Below are 21,119 nucleotides of genomic sequence, written 5' to 3'. Positions count from 1 at the left end.
TAATATTTTGAGGATAAGTTAGTTCACATCTTGCTATGGTGGTTGTTAGGTTAATCGGTGAATATGTTATTGTGAGCGTGAACTGTTGTCTGTCTCTTTGTTTTGGTGCAGTCCAGGGTGTGCCGCACCTTTCACCCAATGTCATGTGGGATTGGCTCCAACCCCCCTGTGACCCTTAAGGATAAGCAGAATAGACAACAGATGGATGGATGTTAGAAAATAGCGAAAAATACCCATTTTATTCTCCCAGTCACCAAGGTGGAATGATTGAATGATGACTTCATAGACCAATAATAACTTCATCATGATTATGTTGATATAAATGGAATAATTCAATATAGGAAGTTACCAGGAAAAGATAAAAAACACAGTGTTTGATGGGTATAAGGAAACACACCAGTATCTGATAGACAGGAGAAAACAATAACCATCTTAAATGTGGAACAGAACCCAAATCCAGCTGTTTCTACAGGATATAGATGAAGTGATCATGATCTTACATTTGAGTTACACAGTTTGGCACTGAATTGCCGAGTATGTCGCAGAATCTATCCTATGTTTGCATCCATGTCAGATTTATTAGCAACATGATCTTAAACAGCCAAAGTGGGACGTTAAAAGAAAAAGAAACTGCTGCTCCCAGTTTGTTTTTTTTCTGTATTTCTGAGAAATTCCATCTCAAGGGCCTGTGTGCTGAGATAATGAGGCTATCTCTCTCTCTCTCTGTGTCTGCACCGTCTTTGGCTGCTGTATCGTCACTCATCCTGAGCAGGACAAACATGTCTGAGATAAAGATGTTTGGGTTCACGGTCTGATCGCTGGGATGGATAGGAGGAAAAAAAGATGACACAACCTAAACATTCTCATCCAGAGAGGATTTCCCTCTCTGCTAACTCTTTAGTTAGTGTTTTCAGTTGTTTCATCTCTAACTGCATCAAAAGTGCTGTTCTTTGAGCCCATTTTGCAGCCGTGGCGCTGCCTTTTTGTCGAGGGCGTTTGAGGTTATGCCGATTCATGTGTGTGTTTGCATGTGGCTCAAACTGTAATTGGGTTATCAGACTGCCCCACTGATTAAACTTGCACCCAAAGACCCAACATTTTCCAACCCCCCCTTACGTGTTGCTCCCATCACCGTCCCCCAGTGAGCATGCGGTGTGACAGCTAAAATCTTCCCCCTAGCACAGCCGGTGCTCAAAACAATGCGCCCCGATAAATCCTCAGAGGGCCCGAGGGTGTGTGTTCGCGTTTGCATGCGCGTGCGTTCATGGACAACACACACACACACTGGCTTTCACATGCATGGCGGCGAGAATCTGTCTGTCCAAGCACTCTCCTCTATCAGGAAGTGAGGTAGGCCCGATGGGAGCAGTAAGTCCAGAGAGCTTAGCGGCCCAGAATAGGATCCATTGTGCCCTTTGTGCTGGAGGGGATTTGGGCCTACAAACTGACCAGTCTGCTGGAAGATGATGAGGATGGAAGGTCTGGAAGAGCCGGGCGGAGACCCGACGGGCTGGCATGAAAATAGACAGGGATGCCAACTGGCAAGGGTGTTGGGACTCTGGGAGATGCTGGCAGGGAGATAGACTGATCTCTGATAAAATTCGTCTCATCTGTATAAAAAGCAAAGTACATTATTGGTATAATGTGTGCAAACCAGATGTGAACCATGTGGAGTTGTGCAAACTGTATTTTTATACCAACAACCAACATCTGGCATGTTAGTCAAAATATTAAACCTTAATCTTAAACCACCGCAACTTTAACTAAGGAGGAGTGACATTAAATGTTTAGGGTCACACTGTGCACTATGCAGAACCAACAAGTGAGAAAGTTGAACTTCTAGCTTCTTAAAAAAACAGATATATCCTTCAGGGGTTGGTGGAGACCAAACTAGAGATAAAAAATGATAAAAAAAGATTGAATGTTGGATCTATATTCTTCAAGTGGGACAAAATACTGCTCTAAATTAATGCTAATGTTGTTATAGCTAACAACATGATTGGATAATGACGTTTCCGTCTTTCTATCAGCTTGTTTTTGAGTTTTTCTGGTGGCCAATATTAACGCAACCAGTAACATGGCAAAGTTTTCACTGAGGGTTGGCGGCCCGTGTTTTGTAGTAGATCACCATCTGGTGGTCGTGTTCAGAGCAGCATCGTGGAAAAAGGCCTGGTGTGATCTCAGGGCGTTCTTTTTTTTTTTTCTTTATTGGTGCCTGTGTTTTCCCCCCTTTTTGTGTTCCCCTTCATCGCTTCCCTTTTTATCTCTACTCTCCACTCATCTCTCCTCGCTCTCTGTGATCTTCTCCTCTGCAGGCTGCATTTTTTAATTCCATGCCATGTTAGGGAAGAGACAGAGATGGTTTGAACCTTCAGGAACTCACCTCAGACAAGCACTCACTTCCAGCTGACCATGAAAGAGGCTCTTTGAAGATGAGATTTTAATAGGCGTTTCTTACATTTATTGGCCTTCCACAAATGGAGAAAAGTCCCTCTTTGTCCGTGCATCCATGATTATGCACACTTAATGCCTGCAAAAACAAAAGCATTACTCAGTGCATAATGGACAATGACACCTAGCCGTGTTTTCACCATAACTCACACAGGCAGAGTACCCAGTGACCCATGTGACCTGAAAACTAGGCGCTAGAAAGGCGTCTGAGCCTTTGAACGAGATGACCCCACAACCCTCCAGAGTATGCTTGCTGTTGCATAAACACAGACAGACCTGAGCAGGTTGCCACTGGGGCACAGACAGGATGAAGGTAGAGGGAAGGGAAACAAAAAGCGTGTCAGCAAGGTGAAAGAATCAACGAAAAAGATGCTGAAAGTCAAGCCGAAGGTGATGAGGTTGAAAAGAGAGTGATGGAGAATGAGACGGGGGGGAAGGCGAGGCGTGAGAGAAAGTGGGACCTCTGCATATTTTCCCCAGGTGAAACCAGGTGTGTGTGCGAGCTGCGAGCCAGACAGCTCCGGCAGGCTGCCTTTACCCGGCACGGCCCTGTTATTACTGTTACCTGCCTGCCCCCCGAGGCCACGTGGGCTGGAAACAGAGCCGCAGCCTCAACTAGACGCACAGTGTGGTCAAGGCTAATCCAGGATCATCGTCACTTTAACAGACGCTACGTGTCTTAGTTACATCACTACTTTTACCTCTCGTGTCAAAGCTGATGCTTAGATGTAAAGCAACTAGTCTTTGTTTGAGTTTATTCACATAATCACAAATATTAGTTCATCCAGAGGGCTTTACGTTCTACTTTTTTTTTTCCCTATTGGTTGATTGCAAACTTAAAAAATGCCATAATTTTTAAGTTAATTAGTTAAATTGGCGAGAGTGAGACGAGATGATTGATACCACTCACTTGTTTGTCCATTAAACACGAGGCTTAGCTTATTTTAGCTCAGCTTAGCTTAGCATAAAGACTGGAAACAGGGAGAAACGTGTAGCCTGGCTTTCTCAAAGGTAACTAAATCCACCAATCAGCACCTCTAAAGCTCGCTAAGTTACATGATTTATTTAGTTTGTTTAACTGGAAAACAAAAACAAACTTGTTTCATTGGGGTTGTGTGCTAAGCTAAGCTTCATATTGACCAGACAGACATTAGAGTGATATATCAGTCAGCAGAAAAGCCTTTAGTATTTTATATAAACGTCACTAGCACCTGCTAAAAGTGGCCTGGACTCACTGTGAACAGCTATTAACTAGCCTGTAAATTCATCTTCATGATTCATATGTGTCCCACCGTCTGTCTAAACTTTATGTTCAGACAGTCACAAGAAGGCGAGATGATGGATGCTATAAACTCCAACTCTCTACAGGCTAAAACAAAGTGTGAATATTGTTTAGAACTGGTATTTGACCTTCTCCATAATGCCACCTGATGTCAGATTTGTTATTTAATGCTGTTAAATGGTTTTGTGTCTGCAGGCAGAGCAGTTATACATAAATAGGACCAGGTGTGGAGGAGAAAAGCACCTTCCTTTTTGTATCGTGTGTGTGTGTGGAAATAATAGAGGGGTGTGTGAACTTTTACCTCGTGTGCAATAAAGGGTGAGCAGCGTTATGTGTGCACACTCCTTCATACTGCACCTTGTCATTTAAGAGCATAAGTAAATGTGGTTAAGTTAAGGGTGAAGATCTAGATGAGGGTGCAAGGAGTCAGTGAACATCCTCAGGAATATGAAATCACAGATGCATGTGTGCAAGCTTTTATATGCACCTCAGCGTTATAAAACGAATCTATAAATGTCTCATAAATGTTCCGTGTTTATCTTTAGCGCTGGTTTACTTCCACAGTTCGACCTTGTCGTGTGACGTGTTTATGAATGAATTTACGAGCACGTTTCCTCACAGTGAAGCAAAACTGCTCATACCCAGATATAAACTTTCCCCGAAAGTAAAAGAAATTCCCCGTTTGCATGTTAATGAAATAGGGTTAGGGTTAGTTTGACAGTTTAATCACACTAACAATCGGTGAAACCAAGAATAAACTAGATTTTAGCCTGTTTGAGCTCAAAAGAAAATGAAATCTGACTTTCCTTTGACCCGAGTGCAGACATCTGTCCCTCTCCTCCCTCCATCTCTCTACCCTGTTATACTGCGTCACATATCAGCTAATGGTAGGTTGTCAGAAGTTGGGGCTGTAGTGCAAATGTCTGTGTGTGCAGTTGTCATAAGGATCTTTTTTTTTTTACTGCCCTCGTGTGGTTGACATTGGTAGTGCAGCTTCTTGCCTGCGTGCAAATCAAGATAAAGGCTGTACCATCGAGTTTTTTCCCCCAAAAAATGGTTTATCCTTTATAGTATTATTTAGCTTACTTTGGAAAACAGCCTTCTCTTGTGTTTTTCAAACCAAACAGTAACCCACAGTGGCAGTTTTTCCTCCAGACCACCATCTGAGCCCACGTGCTGCTACATGCCCACATACAGCGCTTCACCATCCCTCTGAGGTTTTGGATTGCGAGGCGTTAGCTCACATCTCTTCACAACACAAAGATAAAATGGCTAGGTCGATGATGGTGAAGAGGATGATGAGGATGAGGAGAGGAGGAAGTGACGACACTGTGTTTACCCAGACAGCGAATAAAGATGATAAAGGGACGTATAAGAGGCTTATAGGTGTCATATGCAGGTTGATTATCACATCTTCATCACCGTGAGAGGCTTTAAATCGCTTCAGTGTGAGGCTAACTGTAGTCGGAGCAGGTAAAGCAAGAAAGCACGGGGCCGAAGTGCTCTTGATGTTTTCTCCCTTTTGTCTGTTGATGTATTTTATTTTTATGAGTCAGTTTCGGGTGTTGTGTTGTGATTTTTGACTATTTAAATGAAAACAACTAAAGATGTTCTATGATTAATTCCCTGAAAGTCAGAAATAATGTCGCTTTGTGTAAATAAAATGGTTTTCTGCACATATTTTGGCCCAGTTTGACTTCATGCTAATAAATGGAATGAAGAAGGAGGATTTTTTCCTTCATCATGTATTCTTCTCTCTCCTCTCAGGGTCGTCCGGGTCCTCTCGGCGATCCCGGTCCGAGCGGAGCAGAAGGGCCACGTGGGCGCTTGGGGCCTCAAGGGCCTAAAGGAGAGAAGGGCCACATTGGACTGAAAGGACCAGCTGGCGCCAAAGGAGACAAGGTGGGCGTTATAGACCTTAACATGGTCCACACATTGACAGAGAACCAATAGCCTGTGTCTTATGACTCATAACATATATACTTATCAGATTTACATTACTTTACTTTACTTACTTTACTTTAAATACTCATTAAATTGTATTTCATGACAAACCAAATGGAGAAACTTTCTTCCAATCCACATAAATCAGCACCGTCCTCCACAACCAGGCAGTAACACGTTTTCAACACCAGGAGTCGCTATTTTATCTGATTACCAATTAACACAGTGGCTTTATTCACTCGTGCAGGGACCTATGGGCGTGCCGGGGTTCAAAGGAGCCGATGGAGTACCTGTAAGTGACGCAGACACACAAATACACACAACATGTAGGAGTTTATGACCTTTTACTGAAAAAAAAATCTGACCCACGACTTGTTTTGTATTCTAAGACAATAACATTTCACATTATAATAAATCAGTGCTTGTTCTTGAAGAGTCCACCCCCTTCGTCCGTCTGTCTGTAGGGTCACACGGGTCAGGCGGGTAACAGAGGACCACCAGGAGTGGACGGCCATAACGGGACCAGAGGAGATCCCGGGGATCCCGGCTTCGGGATCGGAAGACCTGGATCGCCTGGATATCCTGTCAGAAATTCAATTCCTCTTCTTTAACGCTCTATATTTTGGATGTTTGAGTGCCATTACTCGGAGCGCTGATGGTGTCCTGTCCTCCCACAGGGGCCTACTGGGCCGAAGGGTCAGAAGGGAGAGCCTCGGTTCATCTCGGATAGCGGCATCACGGTAAATCTCACACATGACTTAAGTAAACTAACGGTAAATATGCATCTTAGTTATCAGCCTCGGCGTCACGCTGTACTGCTGCACAGCAGGAAGCATCCTGTCTCTCACTCCTTTCCTCTTCCTCCATCTCTTCTTTTCCATCTTTCTACCCTCCTGCGTCCTCATTTTTACGTCCATCACCATCTCCTGCTCCTTCCTCTCTTCCTCTGCTGGATGTTTGCTGCATACATTCATCTCTTTGCACTCGCTGTGTCTCCACACTGGATTCTTCTTTGGATCGTCTCTTTATTCTTTGAGGTTTGACCCAGAACTCATCTTTTTTTTAAAATGCAGCCAAGTTTTTACATGTTGGTTTTATTATTATTATTACTGTTATTGTTTTTATCTCTATCACTGAGGGTTTTATTCTTTCATTTTGTTCATATCTTAAGGGTCTGATTTGATTGATTTCATCCATGAAAAGTGCTGTATGATTAAAGTCCACCGTTATTATTATTATTGTTATTATGATTCTTTGGTCCTTTGCAAAAACAGATGATGGATTTAGGGCTTTTTATTGGCTTTATTACCAAAGTGTGACTTTGATCTTTGGTCTTTCTTCTTGGCCTCGGACAGTGGGAACAGCTTTCCATCTGAAACAAAGAAAATGTGCTTCTTTTTGTTATCAACATCAAGGAAGTTCTGGTTTCAGTCCCATAGTTTGTTTGTTAGTTTTTAGGATATCTCAAAAACGAGTCCACATTTTGAATAATCTGCACCACTCTTGGTGTTTTATTTTGATATTTTTGATTATATAAATCAGAACTCATAACCAAACTGAAAAGGTTCATGTACAAGTCAGTCTGCCTGCATGTTTGGTACCTGGCCAGCAGGTGGTGCTGCAGAGACAGAGACATTAAACATGGTGGTCTCAAGTGTTCTTAGATATGAACATGTTCTCCATCAACCAGTCGCCGTTGTCGTCTGTATTATTTAAAATTTGATTAAAAAGAGAAATTTAATTGAATTTGAAAATGCTAATTCATCTGTTTTTCTTTTTTTTTTTCTCCTTATTTAGAGTATACCAGGTTTTCCAGGAGTGACCGGTCCACCGGTAAGATTTCTATTCTTTCTACTTATTGTGCAACAGTATCAGGAAAATAAAATAACACTCTTCAGCTCTGTGAAATGTTGGACTCTCAATGCAAAATATGATAGAACGTCAATCTGACTTTCACTTAAACTACAGAAGGAAAGTTAGCTGAGTGTAAAACAAATAAAATAACAGAACGATCACCAAAATATGAACTGAACGCTCCTTTTCTGTGAGATTATAAGTGTTAATTGTAGACTCGCCATCTGCTGTGTGAAGTCATGACGTTTACATTTGCTCTCTGCAGGGTGTCACAGGTCGGGATGGTCCACCTGGTTTTCCTGGTCCGAGAGGGCCTGAAGGATACAGTGTAAGTGAACTAATTCACCTGTTTGTGCTCCCTGCTTCATATTCAGTTCATTTATGTTTACGCGTCTCTTTTTCTGAGCTCTTTCTGGTGATGGTTTGTGGCAACTGGCTGAAAGTCTCACAGTAAATGAGCTGAAAATGCCCCTAAACCGGTTAAACTTATTGTAAAACACGTCATTAATACATCGTCAGGTGTTAATTAATTCATAAAGGTTTGAGTTAATGTCATAACAAGTGTTTTAAGTTCAGCTCGTATGCCTTCTGTATTAGAAAGTCACCAAAAACTGAAAATATCAATAATAAAAAACTAATACCTTTTATTTTTATTATCAGTTAGTAATATTTTTAATCTATTAGTTACACATCTTTTGAAGATTAAATTGTTAGTAAATTAGTTTAATGATTTGAGGGTTTATATTATTATTATTATTATTATTATATTAACTTTGGGTCCTCAACAATAAGTGTGAACTCCATCAGATGAACGGTTGTCGAGAAAATTAACGCAACTAGTTAGAAGATGTGCAGATTTTCTGTTTTTTAGGGAGATCACATTAAACTACTGACACTAATGTGTCTGTCCATCAAAACATGTTGAGTTTTATTGTCTTTCATTTGCAGCATTTGTGAATATTACATCTTAACTTGGTGCTGATTCTGTCGTCTGTCTTTAGGGCCCCCCTGGTCCTCCCGGTCTCCCGGGGCCAATGGTAAGTCCAATAATAGAGCGTAGTGATTTCTTATATTTCTTTTTATTTCAACTTGGTTTTATCATTTAAAGGTTATTGTTCTTCTTCCTCCGAGTGCCTTTCATTAACCCTTGTTGTCTTTAGGGGAGTCGTAGTGACGGATATCAAGGAGAGAAAGGAGACAAGGTATGATTTGTGAACTGAAGAGCTCATGTACGTAGACCCATTTTTCTGCAGAGATTAATTCACACACACACACACACACACACACACACACACACACACACACACACACGTAATGTAACGTAAGTAACATCTGCCAGTCTGAAAGCACAAATTCTTCTCGTCTCTTGTTTACTTTGATTCGCTTTTTGTTATTTAGTTATCCATCATGAAGATGACGAGCACGTTATCATCAACACTTCAGACTCACTACACCACCAGTATTATTAAAACAGTGATTTCTTTGGTTGGTGTTAACTCCCACCTGAGAAATTACAAGTTGACATACACATGTAATTCAACATAAAACAATCAAATCAACTATGAGTGAGACTGAGGATACTTTATCGCCATGGTATCATCTCACAGACGGGTTCAAATACCAGAGAAAGTGTAAAATCCACAACATTAAATATAGAAAATAAACCTTAAAGGACGAGTCCAACATCTGGGCTGTTTAATTGTTCATCATCATGGCTGAAATCAGTCTGATGATTGATATCTGTGTCACTTCTGTCTATCCAGGTTCTTCATATGGGCAGAAATGATAAACAGATTAATTATACCTGGTGTTTTTTTATGGATGATGAGCCAGATGTTTATTGACACCATGTGGTTTCATCCTTTACTTAAATAAAAGTAGAAATACTACAGTATAAAATACTCCATTACAAGTAAAACTCCTCATGCAGAATGGCCCATTTCACATTATTACATTATTATAGAATATTATATTATTCTCTGTTATCTCAAATGCATGTGAGAGCATTTTAATGTTGTAGTTCAGCGTGCAGCCAGTTTGAGACACTACCTGGTAGATTAGTACTATAGTACTGCATACTGTTATATGAGAAGTGTCAAATAAATGTAGTGGAGTAAAAAGTACATATATACATTAATACAATTACCTCATAATTGTACTTAAGTGCAGTAAATGTACTTTTAAAGTATAGCTGCCAAAATAAAAGCCTGTAGTAATCGTAAAAAAAAGTACTAGACGAAATCTTTTCTTTTCTGTGATGTTGAAATGTTGAAGAAGCTCTTTGCATTAACTGAATTGTGCTTGATGAGTAAAATGTTGTGGTTTCTACATTTTCTCTCACTTTATTCCCATAAACATCAGCTGCAGACAGCAGGCTTCGAGTGCTCTAGCTGGGTCCTAAGTGTGTGTGTGTGTGTGTGTGTGTGTATGAGTGTGTGTGTTTGTCAAATGAACTGGCTGGACATAATACCGTGCATGTTAATTTCTGATGGTGGTGGCTTGGTGACTCGCACTTTTTCCATCCAACACACTTTAATTTACCCTCCATTCATCCCTCCCTGTTTAACCCCACCCATCCCTGCATCCCCCCATCCTCCTCCTCCTCCTCCCTCTGACTGACTGACTACTGAACTGTTTGTTGCATCCGTTTCCTGTACGATAAAAAGATCACATGAACCTCTACTTGATTCAGTCTGGTTTGTTCTTTCAAATGATCCGTGCTGCCACTGAGACGGGCCGCAGACCGGCTGATGATGTTTTTAATATCAGATCAGGAGCCATTTTGAATCATAACCAAACTCCAACTCTTAAAGGACTGACTAGTCCGCCGTACCTTGTTCAGATTGATGTGAAAATGTAGATTCCACATCTACGTCAGACATCGTTTGTGACCTGGACAGTGGCAGCACACACTTGTTTCCCTCGCTGTTGAATGACAGTTCAGAGATTTTACTGAATGAAGTTTTTCTCCTTCATTATTAAAAGTTCTTTTTCTAAAGTCTTGATCAGGCCAATGCATCACTACAATTCTATGCCAGTGAATATTCACAGTAAAAAGACAAACCTTTAACTTTCATTAATAGTTTCTGAGAGTTTCTGAGCTGTCACTCTGGAGGACGATCTGTGGACTGTAACTGGGTGCTGGAATCACTTGCTCCTACTTCCCACGTTGCACTACACCTCCCCCACCCCCTCCCCCCTTTTTTTAATTGCATTTGGGCATCTGGTGGTGAACTCTGGGATTTGTATTTCATTTTGCCTGCTCTTTTGACTCCTCAACCCCCATCCATCCATCCATCCATCCATCCATCCACCTCATTTGAGCAATCACACAAGAATACTAACAGTCATCTTCCTCACACACTGCATGCACGTCAAACCGAACCAACACGCTGCGCTCAGACAGATTCAGGGCTGAGCTGCATGTGGAAACAGCTGGATTTACTGTTAGCCTGTTGAAGGACGGCGCTCAGATTGTCCTGTGTGGCGTTTGTGGCTCTCTTTTAGCTGTGGGAATGAATAAAGTATCCCTGAGCTCTCTCTCTCTCTCTCTCTCTCTCTCTCTCTCTTCTCCTTTTTCTCGCTCTGTCTTTCTCTTTTTGTCACTCCTTTCATTTCCTCTTTGTATTTCTTTACTCTTCTTCTCTCTTTTTTGATTTTCTCTTTTGGTTTTATCATATATTTTGGTTTTTATTTGACCAGAAGAATCACAACTAAGATTTTTCAAGTGAAGAGACTTCTATCTATCTATCTATCTATCTATCTATCTATCTATCTATCTATAGAAATAAAGCTGAGAAGCTGCACACTATGAGGCCAAAAGTATGTAGACAGATGTGCTTTTTGCTATTTTACGGTTTGCTCTGAAATGCAAAAGCACACATTCACCTTTTAGTCAAACATAACTTTACTTGTTCAGCACTTTTCTACAGATTAAAAGACTTATTACAACTTATTCTACATACAGTATGCAGTAGTACAGACTTTTAGTATGACACATATAAGTGAAACGTTTAAGATCCGTATACTTTTTCCCATTTGTTCTTTTTATCCATCTTTCTTTGTTCTTCGTTTTTCCTTTAGCTTCACTCTTGTCATTTCTACTCCTTCCTCCTCCTCCTCCTCGTCCACCTGATTTCCTCTCACCTCCCATCGTGACCTCCTTCCTCTTCCTGTTTCCCCTCCTCATCCAAACCCTCCTGATTGGCTAACGGTGTGTTGTGTGTATTTCGCACTCCAGGGCGACGTGGGTCTTCCCGGACCCAGCGGTACTCCCGGCGACGGGTTACTAACAAGCGAACAAACTCTCACTATCTACAAAGGAGATAAGGTAACACAGCAAGGGAAGGCTAGGAGCAGAGGTTGTAGCACTACACACACACACACACACACACACACACACACACACACACACACGTGGATGTGGTGGGGTTTCACAATAAAAGTGGTAAAAAAGGTCAGTAACACAGCAGGCAACAAGATGTTTGTTGCTCAGAACTAAAGGTTAGAAGAGGAAGAGGAGCAGTGATTGCAGCAAACTTTGCAGCCACGGAGGGGAGGACGTCGTGGTGCGGAGAAGTGAGGAGTCGAAGGAGGAGGAGTTTCAGGAGAGGTTGTTTAACACTTTCTGCACGCAGAGCTGCTCTGGAGGCAGAAATGTCCATAGTCTTGTTCCAGAGATACTGATGGTGTGATGGGGTAAAATGTGGGTTACATAGACTCGTGGTTTTGATGTAAGGATGCCGTCGCAACAACATTTTGGATGCAACTGTTATGTTGGTTATGTGTATGAAGTTTCACATTAATGTGGTTTAACTTTGAGCAAAGGGGAAACTCTGAGGAAGCTACTGTTGACTGTTAAGCTTGAAGGCCCATGCTTGACTGTACAAATCACAGTTTTTGGTGTTTCTGTAACTTAAACATAGCTGGTGACCTTCCTCAGCAGGTGGAGTCGCTCTGTTGCCACTGTGTGACCAAAGTACAAGATTTAGGCTACAAATTGTGTCCGAAAGCTGCAGAAACACCAAGTAAATGGAGTTTCTGTTGGAGTTTTGAGATGTTTTTTTTTAGAAAATCCAACTAGTCTTCATGCAGATAGATAAACAGCCCAACAATAGAGGTGAGTCTCCACCAGTCAGAGCCTTTCTGCCTCCAGAGATGCTTTAGTTTGTGAACTAAAGCAGCAAACTTCAGTAAGACGAGCCTCTCATCACCACCGCAGCACGCCCTCGCTCCTCTCCTCACTCTGTGCACTGCAGCCCCCACACTGGCAGACCGTCCTCCGGTCAACGGCCCCCCCGTCTCTTCCCTCAATGCCCCAAAGGCACCTTTCCCCTCCTTGTTCCGCCTTCTCCCCTTCGCCACGGTGACCAGTATAAACAGGTCTCTCTTCCTTGGTTACGCCATCCAGGGCGACGTGGGCTTGCCCGGCGACCCCGGCCAGCCAATGATCAATGGCGTTGTGGAGTTTGTGGGTTTTCCCAAAGGAGACAAAGGAAAGCAGGTTTGTTGGGAGACGCAACTCTTCTCACAGTCGACATTTCCCACACTGAGGCAAAGATGGACGGCCGGAGAGCGTCGTCCTTCCTAATCTTTACAGGTTTCTGTTGGTAATTAAATCAGAAACCTGCCAAAAGCACGTAGAACGAAATGTAGGACAAGTTAAGTGTTGATCCGCTACAGATCTGTGGTATTTTAAGGTCATTAGATTAGTGGTTTTGCCAGTTTTTGCCCAATAACTAAACATTTTGGATACATGACATCACTGTTTAACAATTTTGCTTCACGTTGTTTCAATATTGTATGAAAATTCACTATTAATCTGTTACAGCAAGCGGTTAAGGTTTTTATTTAAAATATTTAAGGACATTCCAGCATCTAAGATTTGAGCTTTGGCCGTTAAGGTGCAGGTTTTAATACACATAGTGACCGAAATCAGATTTGATGACATGAAAAACACAAAATCTAATGGTTTTTTTTTCAGCACGCAAATTTTAAGGATGCAACTTTGAAAACATTGAAGTTGTGGCTGTCAGGAAAATAGGAGATCACAACGTGGATAAGTTACTGAGAGCACTAGAGTTCAGTTTAGTCTTTGCATCCTCTCTGGGGCTCGACCAGTGCTGTGGCTGGACTGGGATCTGTTTCGACATCGACATGTTCCACATACTATTCCCAATCCGCTTGAGGCCACTTTGAAACCATTAATACCCACGTTAGATTGTCGTTTTCATCTTTCAACTGAGATGTTATTGTTTGCTGCTTTCAAAGGTAAGTTTAAGTACAAAGGATGTGTGTGATGATCAGTGTAAAACCAAGAAATCCAGGCACTGGAAACTCTAAATATTGCTCACGGTTGATTTTTGCTGCGAAATGATGCCGTTCTCAAGTTTTCCTTTGTCGTCTCTCTGTCTTCCTGAAAGGGTGAACCTGGCCCAAAGGGGATCAGAGGATTCCCTGGCAATCCTGGTCGACCTGTAAGTATTTTTTCCTGAAGCATTACATTTCAATGGCACCTCTGTACAATAAATAATGCTGGTGTGTTAAGTGAGAACATGCAAAACATGCCATGAAAGTAACTACAAAGAACCAGACACTTTTTTTAAACAGCTGAGAGATCAGTAAAAGAAATTCTGGCTTGTGAAACTCAGTTTTTTGAACTCGTTTCCAGGGACCTTTCGGCTATCGCGGTGAATTTGGAGAGAAAGGCATTCCCGGATACCCCGGAGCAAGAGTAAGAGTGATACAGGAGATCTGGAACAGAAGTAGAAACCTTTTGCCGCACTGTATTTAGAGGCATTTCTGTTCAGTTCTTGCTCAGTGTCTTCATCTGTGGTCAAAAATGTCCCTCACCTTTCCTTTTGCAGGGCCCTCCTGGGTTTAACGGGCCCCCTGGAGCTTCAGGGCAGCAGGTAGGGCTTTATGATGCAGTTACCACAAAATATTCATTACAGTCCATGTAATGATCCACTATACTGCAGCATAGCCAGAGAAAATACTCGTGTCTGAGTGGCGCACAGATCAGGACGCAGGTTACCACCTCTTGTTATACGACGAGTTAACTCAAAGGGGAAGCTTATTTAAATATGGGTTAAACTACAAACAAAAAAATGTCCTTCAGTAGATGGAAAAACAGAGTAAACGTACAAACCTAAGAATCAAAAGTAAAAGTTTTCTCCTCTAAGCAGCATTTGTTGTTTCATCTCAGATAACTTACATCAGCTTCCTCTGAATGCAGTGAAACAGAAGCATAAAGTTCCTTAAAATTTAAATACTTAAGTACAAGTACCTTCACATTGCACTTAAGTAAATTTACATTATTGTGCTACTTTATCTCCCTGATGTTCGGATATCGAAAGTAATGGAGGAGAAGAATAGTGCATTATTTTACCATTATCACATTATCAGGTTCCCTACAGTGCAAGGGTTGTTTTATTTATTTATTTTTTTGTAGAGTGAATTCAAACCAGATTTTCTTTCTTACACAGGGATACAGTGGTAACCCAGGTTTCCCCGGGCAACCAGGATACATAGGACCCAAGGTAAAATGAGTGCGTGTGTGTGTGTGGTTATGGTGTTTACATAAAGAGTTTCAGTCAGAGACAAGCAGTCTGCTGGGTTAAGTCTCAGTAAGAGTGCACACAGTACTTAATATACTAACCTTCACAGTGTCACATTTCTGCAGTTAGTATATAAGACATCGCTCAGATAGCTTCTCTTAAATTACCAGTGTGATGATCGACACACTTAAAAATGTCCTCTAGCTGCAAGAAGCTTAGCTTAACGTGCATTGCATTGTGGGACCACAGTGATTTGGATGTATGACACAGTTAATGTGGGGTTTTATGGCGTACTTCACTGTTTCACCAGCAGGCGGCGCCGGTGTCTGTGAAATACATTTTAACCAAAGCTGGGAAGCTGAAAGTTCACTTCACTGTGTGCTGTAGATTTAGCACACTGGCACTAAAATGATATTTTTGAAGTTGTGGGACAACAATGATTAGCTAAATGAGAAAATAGATACCACAGCTGTCTTTATGCTAAGCTAACGCTAACCTACCCGCTGCTGGCAGCACTTTTAGATTTGTTACTGGCAGATATGAGACATGGCGTCTCTCGTGTCACTCTCTGGAGGAAAGCAGCTTGTCTGATAACTTTTTCTTTCCTCCTCTGCTCATGTGATATTCCTGATCCTGAACCGGGTTTTGTGTGTCCGATAGGGAGACCAGGGAGAGCCGGGACTACCAGGACCTCCTGCTTACGTCAATAATCTGGGCACTTCTGTTCAAGGTAACACAAACACACACCAGTAATGTAACTACGGTATAGTCCATGACAAACAGGAGAACTGCTGTGATTACTGTCTCCTCTCCGATTGGCTGCAGGACCACCAGGTGATCCAGGTTACAACGGCCTACCTGGGGCCCCTGGTGACCAGGGAGGTCCGGGACTCCCAGGACCACCGGGCGCACCTGGATTTGTTTCAGGTAACATATACAGAGATACATACACGTTATAGGGGTTCAGTAGTTACATGATTATTAAAACAGTCTGTGTGTAATTCTTTCATCTGTGTGTCACATGTGCAGCTCGTCCCGGGTCCCCAGGTTTTCCGGGGACCCCAGGCCCAAAAGGAGAGAAAGGTAGCCAAGGCATAACAGGATATGGCCCCGAAGGAAGCCCTGGCTTCCCCGGACTACCCGGATCCCCCGGACCTCCTGGACCTCAGGGCCCTTCTAGTATGTTCCCACAGAGTCGACTGAGAAAACCTCTTTGCTCTTCCCTTCACAGGTGGCCGTGATAAGGAGGTGAAAAGTTACAAACCCAGTTAGGTCAATAGGGTCACTGCAGCTGATTAAAGGCTCCCAATGGAAACTGAACATCACAGTTACTATTTTAAACTTCCCTTCTCATCTGAACTGTTGTTTATATCGGCTGCAGCTGGATTCCTTGTATGAAAAGAGCTAAAATAACTAAATTTGTTGTTATTTTTATGAAAACAATGAGGAAGAATCAGAGACTTCTAGGTAAGGATGTAGTATCTTTGTCATTTTTACCATAAACCATAAAAGTCAGTTCATCGCTAAAAGTAAGTAGTAGTCAGTAAGACTTTAAAACCTCATGGCTGACTGATTTAACTGTCGTCCAAGGCTTTTCCGTTGGCCCCTGCGTCATCTCTCCCGACAGGCCCGAAGGCAGGTACCCTAAAGACGGCCATATTGCTATGATTGCCATGGCAATATCCAGCCCGTCAAAAAGAAATTCAAAACCACAAACTCAACTTTCAGCAGGCAGCTCCTAACAATGCTTTGTTTTTTAACACTCTACTCTGTGGAGGGTGCGGTGGTAAGTACAGCTGTGGAGACCGGAGGCTCTGCTCCAAGCTGCTTCTCTTACCTTTGGCCACAAGGTACATCCAACCTGTTCTCATTCCCAGGTCGGTGAATCCTGAAGCTGTCTCACCTTCCTTGTGTCCCAGATCTTCCACACGTGGACGTCCAATCTTTTGTCAATTTATGTCCTGATGACGTCGCTTTTACGAAGCAAATCTCTGGGAAAAAAAGGCCCAATTGGAGTCAAAGAGGCTTCAAACACTAGAATCAGAATCAGAATCAGGTTTATTGTCATTATATGGCAAAGTACAATGACTATATGACATTCACACAAGACAATAAATAGAGATATGGTATATGAAAAAAGGAAAGGGAAATATATATATATATACAAGTAGCAAAAATATACACAGGGAGCAAAAGTGGCAACGGTCACAGTATTTACAATATGTGCAGAATGTGCAGAACAGTGCAATGGCAGCATTAAAAAGTGAATATAGTGATTGTGCTTTGTGCTTAGAAGCTTCTGAGGTAGTCAAGGTTAAGAGTTCATGGAAACAGGGGAGAAGGGTGTGATGGAGGCCACAGCAGGGGGAGAAGCTTTTCCTCAGCCTGTTGGTTCTCGACCGCTTCCCAGACAGAAGTGGTTCAAACAGTGACGGTGTATATATGACACACCAGTCCTAACTGATTAATATGAACACAGGCGTACTAATGTTGAACACATGTTTCGTTTCCACACAGCGGTCTATCTGTTGAAAGTCTGTGTTGGAGCCACCTACCCACCCCAGCTATGTAGTTGGTTGCTATTTATATGCATTCGCTTGGTGATTCGCTGTCAGATTCCAGAGGGGTGGGCTGAAAAACCCATCAGTATTTGACCATCTGGGAATGAGAACGATCTGGAGCAGCATTCACGGATCTCACACGGACATAAATGCATGGCCGCAGAGTTGTTTGCAAACAGGAATTAAAATGATGTCAGCACAAACGCATCAAACGAAGGGAGCCGGAGAACGGAGAAGAGAACAACAGCAGTAACAACGATGATAATATACATACAGTTGTTGTTCTTTCATGAGGGTAATAGCTCCTGAGCCCGCCGCTTTGGCCGAGGCTCCACTTGTGAATGGGTTTTAAGCTGACCTTTGACCTTGGAGGGTCTTCACCGTGAAGGTCCAGGCTGAACATCCATTCACAGATGATGCATTAGCAGTTTCCTTTGTTTGTGCTGCTGCCGTACTGCAACGTAACTGCATGCTGCTTGTGGCCAGTAACTCTCAGACATTATGTGCAAAGTGAAATCACTGATTTGATGCTAAGTGCAATTCTTTTTTATATTTTACCACAATATAAACAAGTTAAAGCTTTTTTTTAAAAATAAGCATCTGTCGTCTTGCAGCAGCACCTGAACTCTTTCATATTTTTCGCTGACCAAAGAGACTAATCCTGATTTCACATTGTGATACTAAGCTGCATTAGCACTGTGCTGGATAAAATGATTCCTGTTTATATTATACGGACATTTAGGTGTTTAGGAGTGTGTGTTGTGTGGAGACAGACAGGAGCTTTACAGACACCCATTGGTTTTTACACCTAACATCAGTCAGTACAATTCAGCAGAAGTTCAAAGTGTGAAATCTAGAAATCTTTTTATTGTTTTTGGCTGCTTTGTGGTTAATTTAGCATTTTGACCTTTAATTGTGTGTGTGTGTGTGTGTGTGTGTGTGTGTGTGTGTGTGTGTGTGTGTGTGTGTGTGTGTGTGTGTGTGTGTGGTACAGGTGGTCCTACCACAGATTTCCCCATTAGTTTGCCTGGAGAGCCGGGGACGCCTGGCCCCAGAGGACTGTCGGGTAACACAGGATTCAAAGGCATCAGAGGTACACACACACCTACACACACACACACACTCACACACACACACACACACACACACCAATCAGGCTCCACAAGGTCTTCTATAATCGCATCCTTATTTTTCCTTGTTCCACTTTTATTCATCCTTTTATCTTTCTGTCCGCTTCTTTGCCACTTTAAGGCGATCCTGGCGACTGCAACTGCCTCGGACGCAGCACCACGGGGCTGCCTGGGTTACCTGGACCCCCAGGAAGTAACGGCAGCCCCGGCTTCCCCGGACGAAAGGGCGAGCCTGGTGACAGCGGCTCACCCGGCTTTGGTGGTGCTGTGGGACCCCCTGTAAGTGGAGTTTTGACACTACTCTTATGTTAACCACAAAGATTCCTGATGTAAAGCAGGTTTCACATAAATCCATCATCTCTGTCCTCCTGCAGGGCCGTCCTGGTACCGGCGGTGCCTTCGGTCGAAAGGGACAGAAGGGGGAGTCTTACTACCCCAACCTGGGCTTGGGGGTGAAAGGGGAGCTTGGAGCTCCTGGACCCAGAGGACCTACAGGTGAAACTGGGAAACCTGGCAGAGACGGACTGCCTGGCTTCCCGGGAGCCCCTGGACCCCCAGTGAGTGCTGAGACACATAGTGTTCTTATAAGTTAAAGGTTTTTATGTGCAGGTTTAGCAAAGGTACACAGAAGGTTTACAAATAAACCAAATAACCAAAATTTCCCCTCCTTTCCTTTTCACTCCTCTCCAGGGCGACGCTGGCTTCGGCACAGTCGGAGAGAAAGGTTTCCCAGGGTTCCCGGGGTCTAAGGGGCGCCCCGGTGGCCCTGGTGAGCCCGGTATTGGCTACATCGGGACACCCGGCTTCCGCGGAGAACCTGGAGAGCCCGGTATACCTGGGTTGCCGGGGCAACCAGGCTTACCCGGCCCGAGAGGTAAGTGATGCCGGGGAGGAATAAGGGAGGTGTGTGTGTGTGTGTGTGTGTGTGTGTGTTCATGAATGTGAGAGAATAAGCGAATAAGTGAGGAAGGAAGTGCGTGTGCGCATGGATGTCATGCCGTATTCTCCCCACAGGGTGAAACCCAACATCATACATCCATCCCATCCAACCACTGTCCATCCTCTGTGTCCTCTAGTTACCATAGCAACCTAATCCTAACGCCCTAAAACCATTAGCAGACGTTTTTAGAGGACAAACAGCTCCTGCCTCGCTGAGGAAACTCACCTGAAGGGACCTGAAGGGACCACGTGGCTCTTCTTAGATTTTCTCTAAGAAGAAGCAGCTTCCCGCTCTTCACGCCTCGGCTGCAGCAGCGTTACTGTTAACTACGTGATTAATGGTCTCCATTAATGTGCTTCCACACTCCTTCTGCAGCCAATAATCCATAATCCATAAACTGCTTTGTTAGTTGAAGTTGGCTGACTCACAATGATGAGATTTTAATGCTGAATGCGTAACAGCCAACTGTGCTTCTTTAGTCTCAGAGGAAGTGAGATTGTATTTGGTCAGTCAGTCAAAATCGTGATGTACAAATTAACAAATTTTTCAGTTAATTTATCAGTTTGTACATTTAAAGGATACCGCTGGTGTTTTTTGTTTGTCTTTTTGTTTCTTTAAGTCATTTCTATCATTATTATTATTATTATTATTAACTGGAAAGTCTTACTGTAAATCCCTTATGAAGAGATAAAGAAATAAAATACCTAGAAAGAGGCAGAATGATTGACACCAGTGGCGTCCTTCAGATTCCTCGGTTCTTCTTCTCTGAGACTAAACGACACAAAGTCCTCAGCAGCAGCTGGCCACTCATCCTCAGTATGAATGTGTGCTCTCATACCACGACGCTAATGCTAAAACAACTGATTCATTTTGCTCTTAATACCAAGGCTATTGTCACTCACATGAGCAGAGGGAGGAAGAGGAGACACGACAACAGAGTCGCTCTAATAGACTTTTCATTGGCAGCCTGAAAGTCTTTTGGTACTCTCTCTCTCTTACTCATTGAGTGGAATAACCTTTTTAAAGCACTTTTACATTGAGACAAGCATTTTAATATGCTTTTGCCTTAACTGAATGAGCCTTGAATTCATTGAATGGAACTGATGCTGATTTGCTGATATCTGTTTGATGAAAAAAGATAATTGAATTGCTTTATTGGCGCATGCAAATGACCCTGACTGGCTTTGTATGCTGCCAACTTCTACCTCTCTCTCTCTCTCTCTCTCTCTCTCTCTCTGTGTCTCTCTCTCCCTCTCTCTTTCCATCCATCCATCCCTCCACCTCTCTGACCTTCCTTGTGCATGTGTATCTGTCCAGGTGAAAACAGCTGTGGAGGGGTTAATGACGCCGGAGAGGGAACGGGTGGGTAACTAACTTTTTCATCCACCAGCCAGAGTA

General features: G+C 42.8%; 1 protein-coding gene across 1 annotated transcript in view; it reads left to right on the top strand.

The window, feature by feature from the left end:
• The window catches only part of col4a6 (collagen, type IV, alpha 6), a 60,978-nt gene that overhangs the window by 26,207 nt on the left and 13,652 nt on the right, over positions 1-21,119 (top strand). The window contains exons 4-23 of the mRNA XM_070855189.1: positions 5,501-5,635; positions 5,925-5,969; positions 6,142-6,261; positions 6,355-6,417; positions 7,475-7,510; positions 7,797-7,859; positions 8,533-8,568; positions 8,692-8,733; positions 11,772-11,861; positions 13,954-14,007; positions 14,202-14,264; positions 14,398-14,442; positions 15,019-15,072; positions 15,751-15,820; positions 15,916-16,017; positions 16,120-16,269; positions 18,646-18,744; positions 18,903-19,060; positions 19,156-19,338; positions 19,472-19,655. Of these exons, the coding sequence (XP_070711290.1) occupies positions 5,501-5,635; positions 5,925-5,969; positions 6,142-6,261; positions 6,355-6,417; positions 7,475-7,510; positions 7,797-7,859; positions 8,533-8,568; positions 8,692-8,733; positions 11,772-11,861; positions 13,954-14,007; positions 14,202-14,264; positions 14,398-14,442; positions 15,019-15,072; positions 15,751-15,820; positions 15,916-16,017; positions 16,120-16,269; positions 18,646-18,744; positions 18,903-19,060; positions 19,156-19,338; positions 19,472-19,655 (1,792 nt within the window). The remainder of the gene's footprint in view (positions 1-5,500; positions 5,636-5,924; positions 5,970-6,141; positions 6,262-6,354; positions 6,418-7,474; positions 7,511-7,796; positions 7,860-8,532; positions 8,569-8,691; positions 8,734-11,771; positions 11,862-13,953; positions 14,008-14,201; positions 14,265-14,397; positions 14,443-15,018; positions 15,073-15,750; positions 15,821-15,915; positions 16,018-16,119; positions 16,270-18,645; positions 18,745-18,902; positions 19,061-19,155; positions 19,339-19,471; positions 19,656-21,119) is intronic.

The sequence above is a fragment of the Pempheris klunzingeri genome, chromosome 23 (assembly GCF_042242105.1).
Source record: "Pempheris klunzingeri isolate RE-2024b chromosome 23, fPemKlu1.hap1, whole genome shotgun sequence".
NCBI lineage: Eukaryota > Metazoa > Chordata > Actinopteri > Acropomatiformes > Pempheridae > Pempheris > Pempheris klunzingeri.
This window is presented reverse-complemented; position numbering and strand designations above follow the sequence as displayed.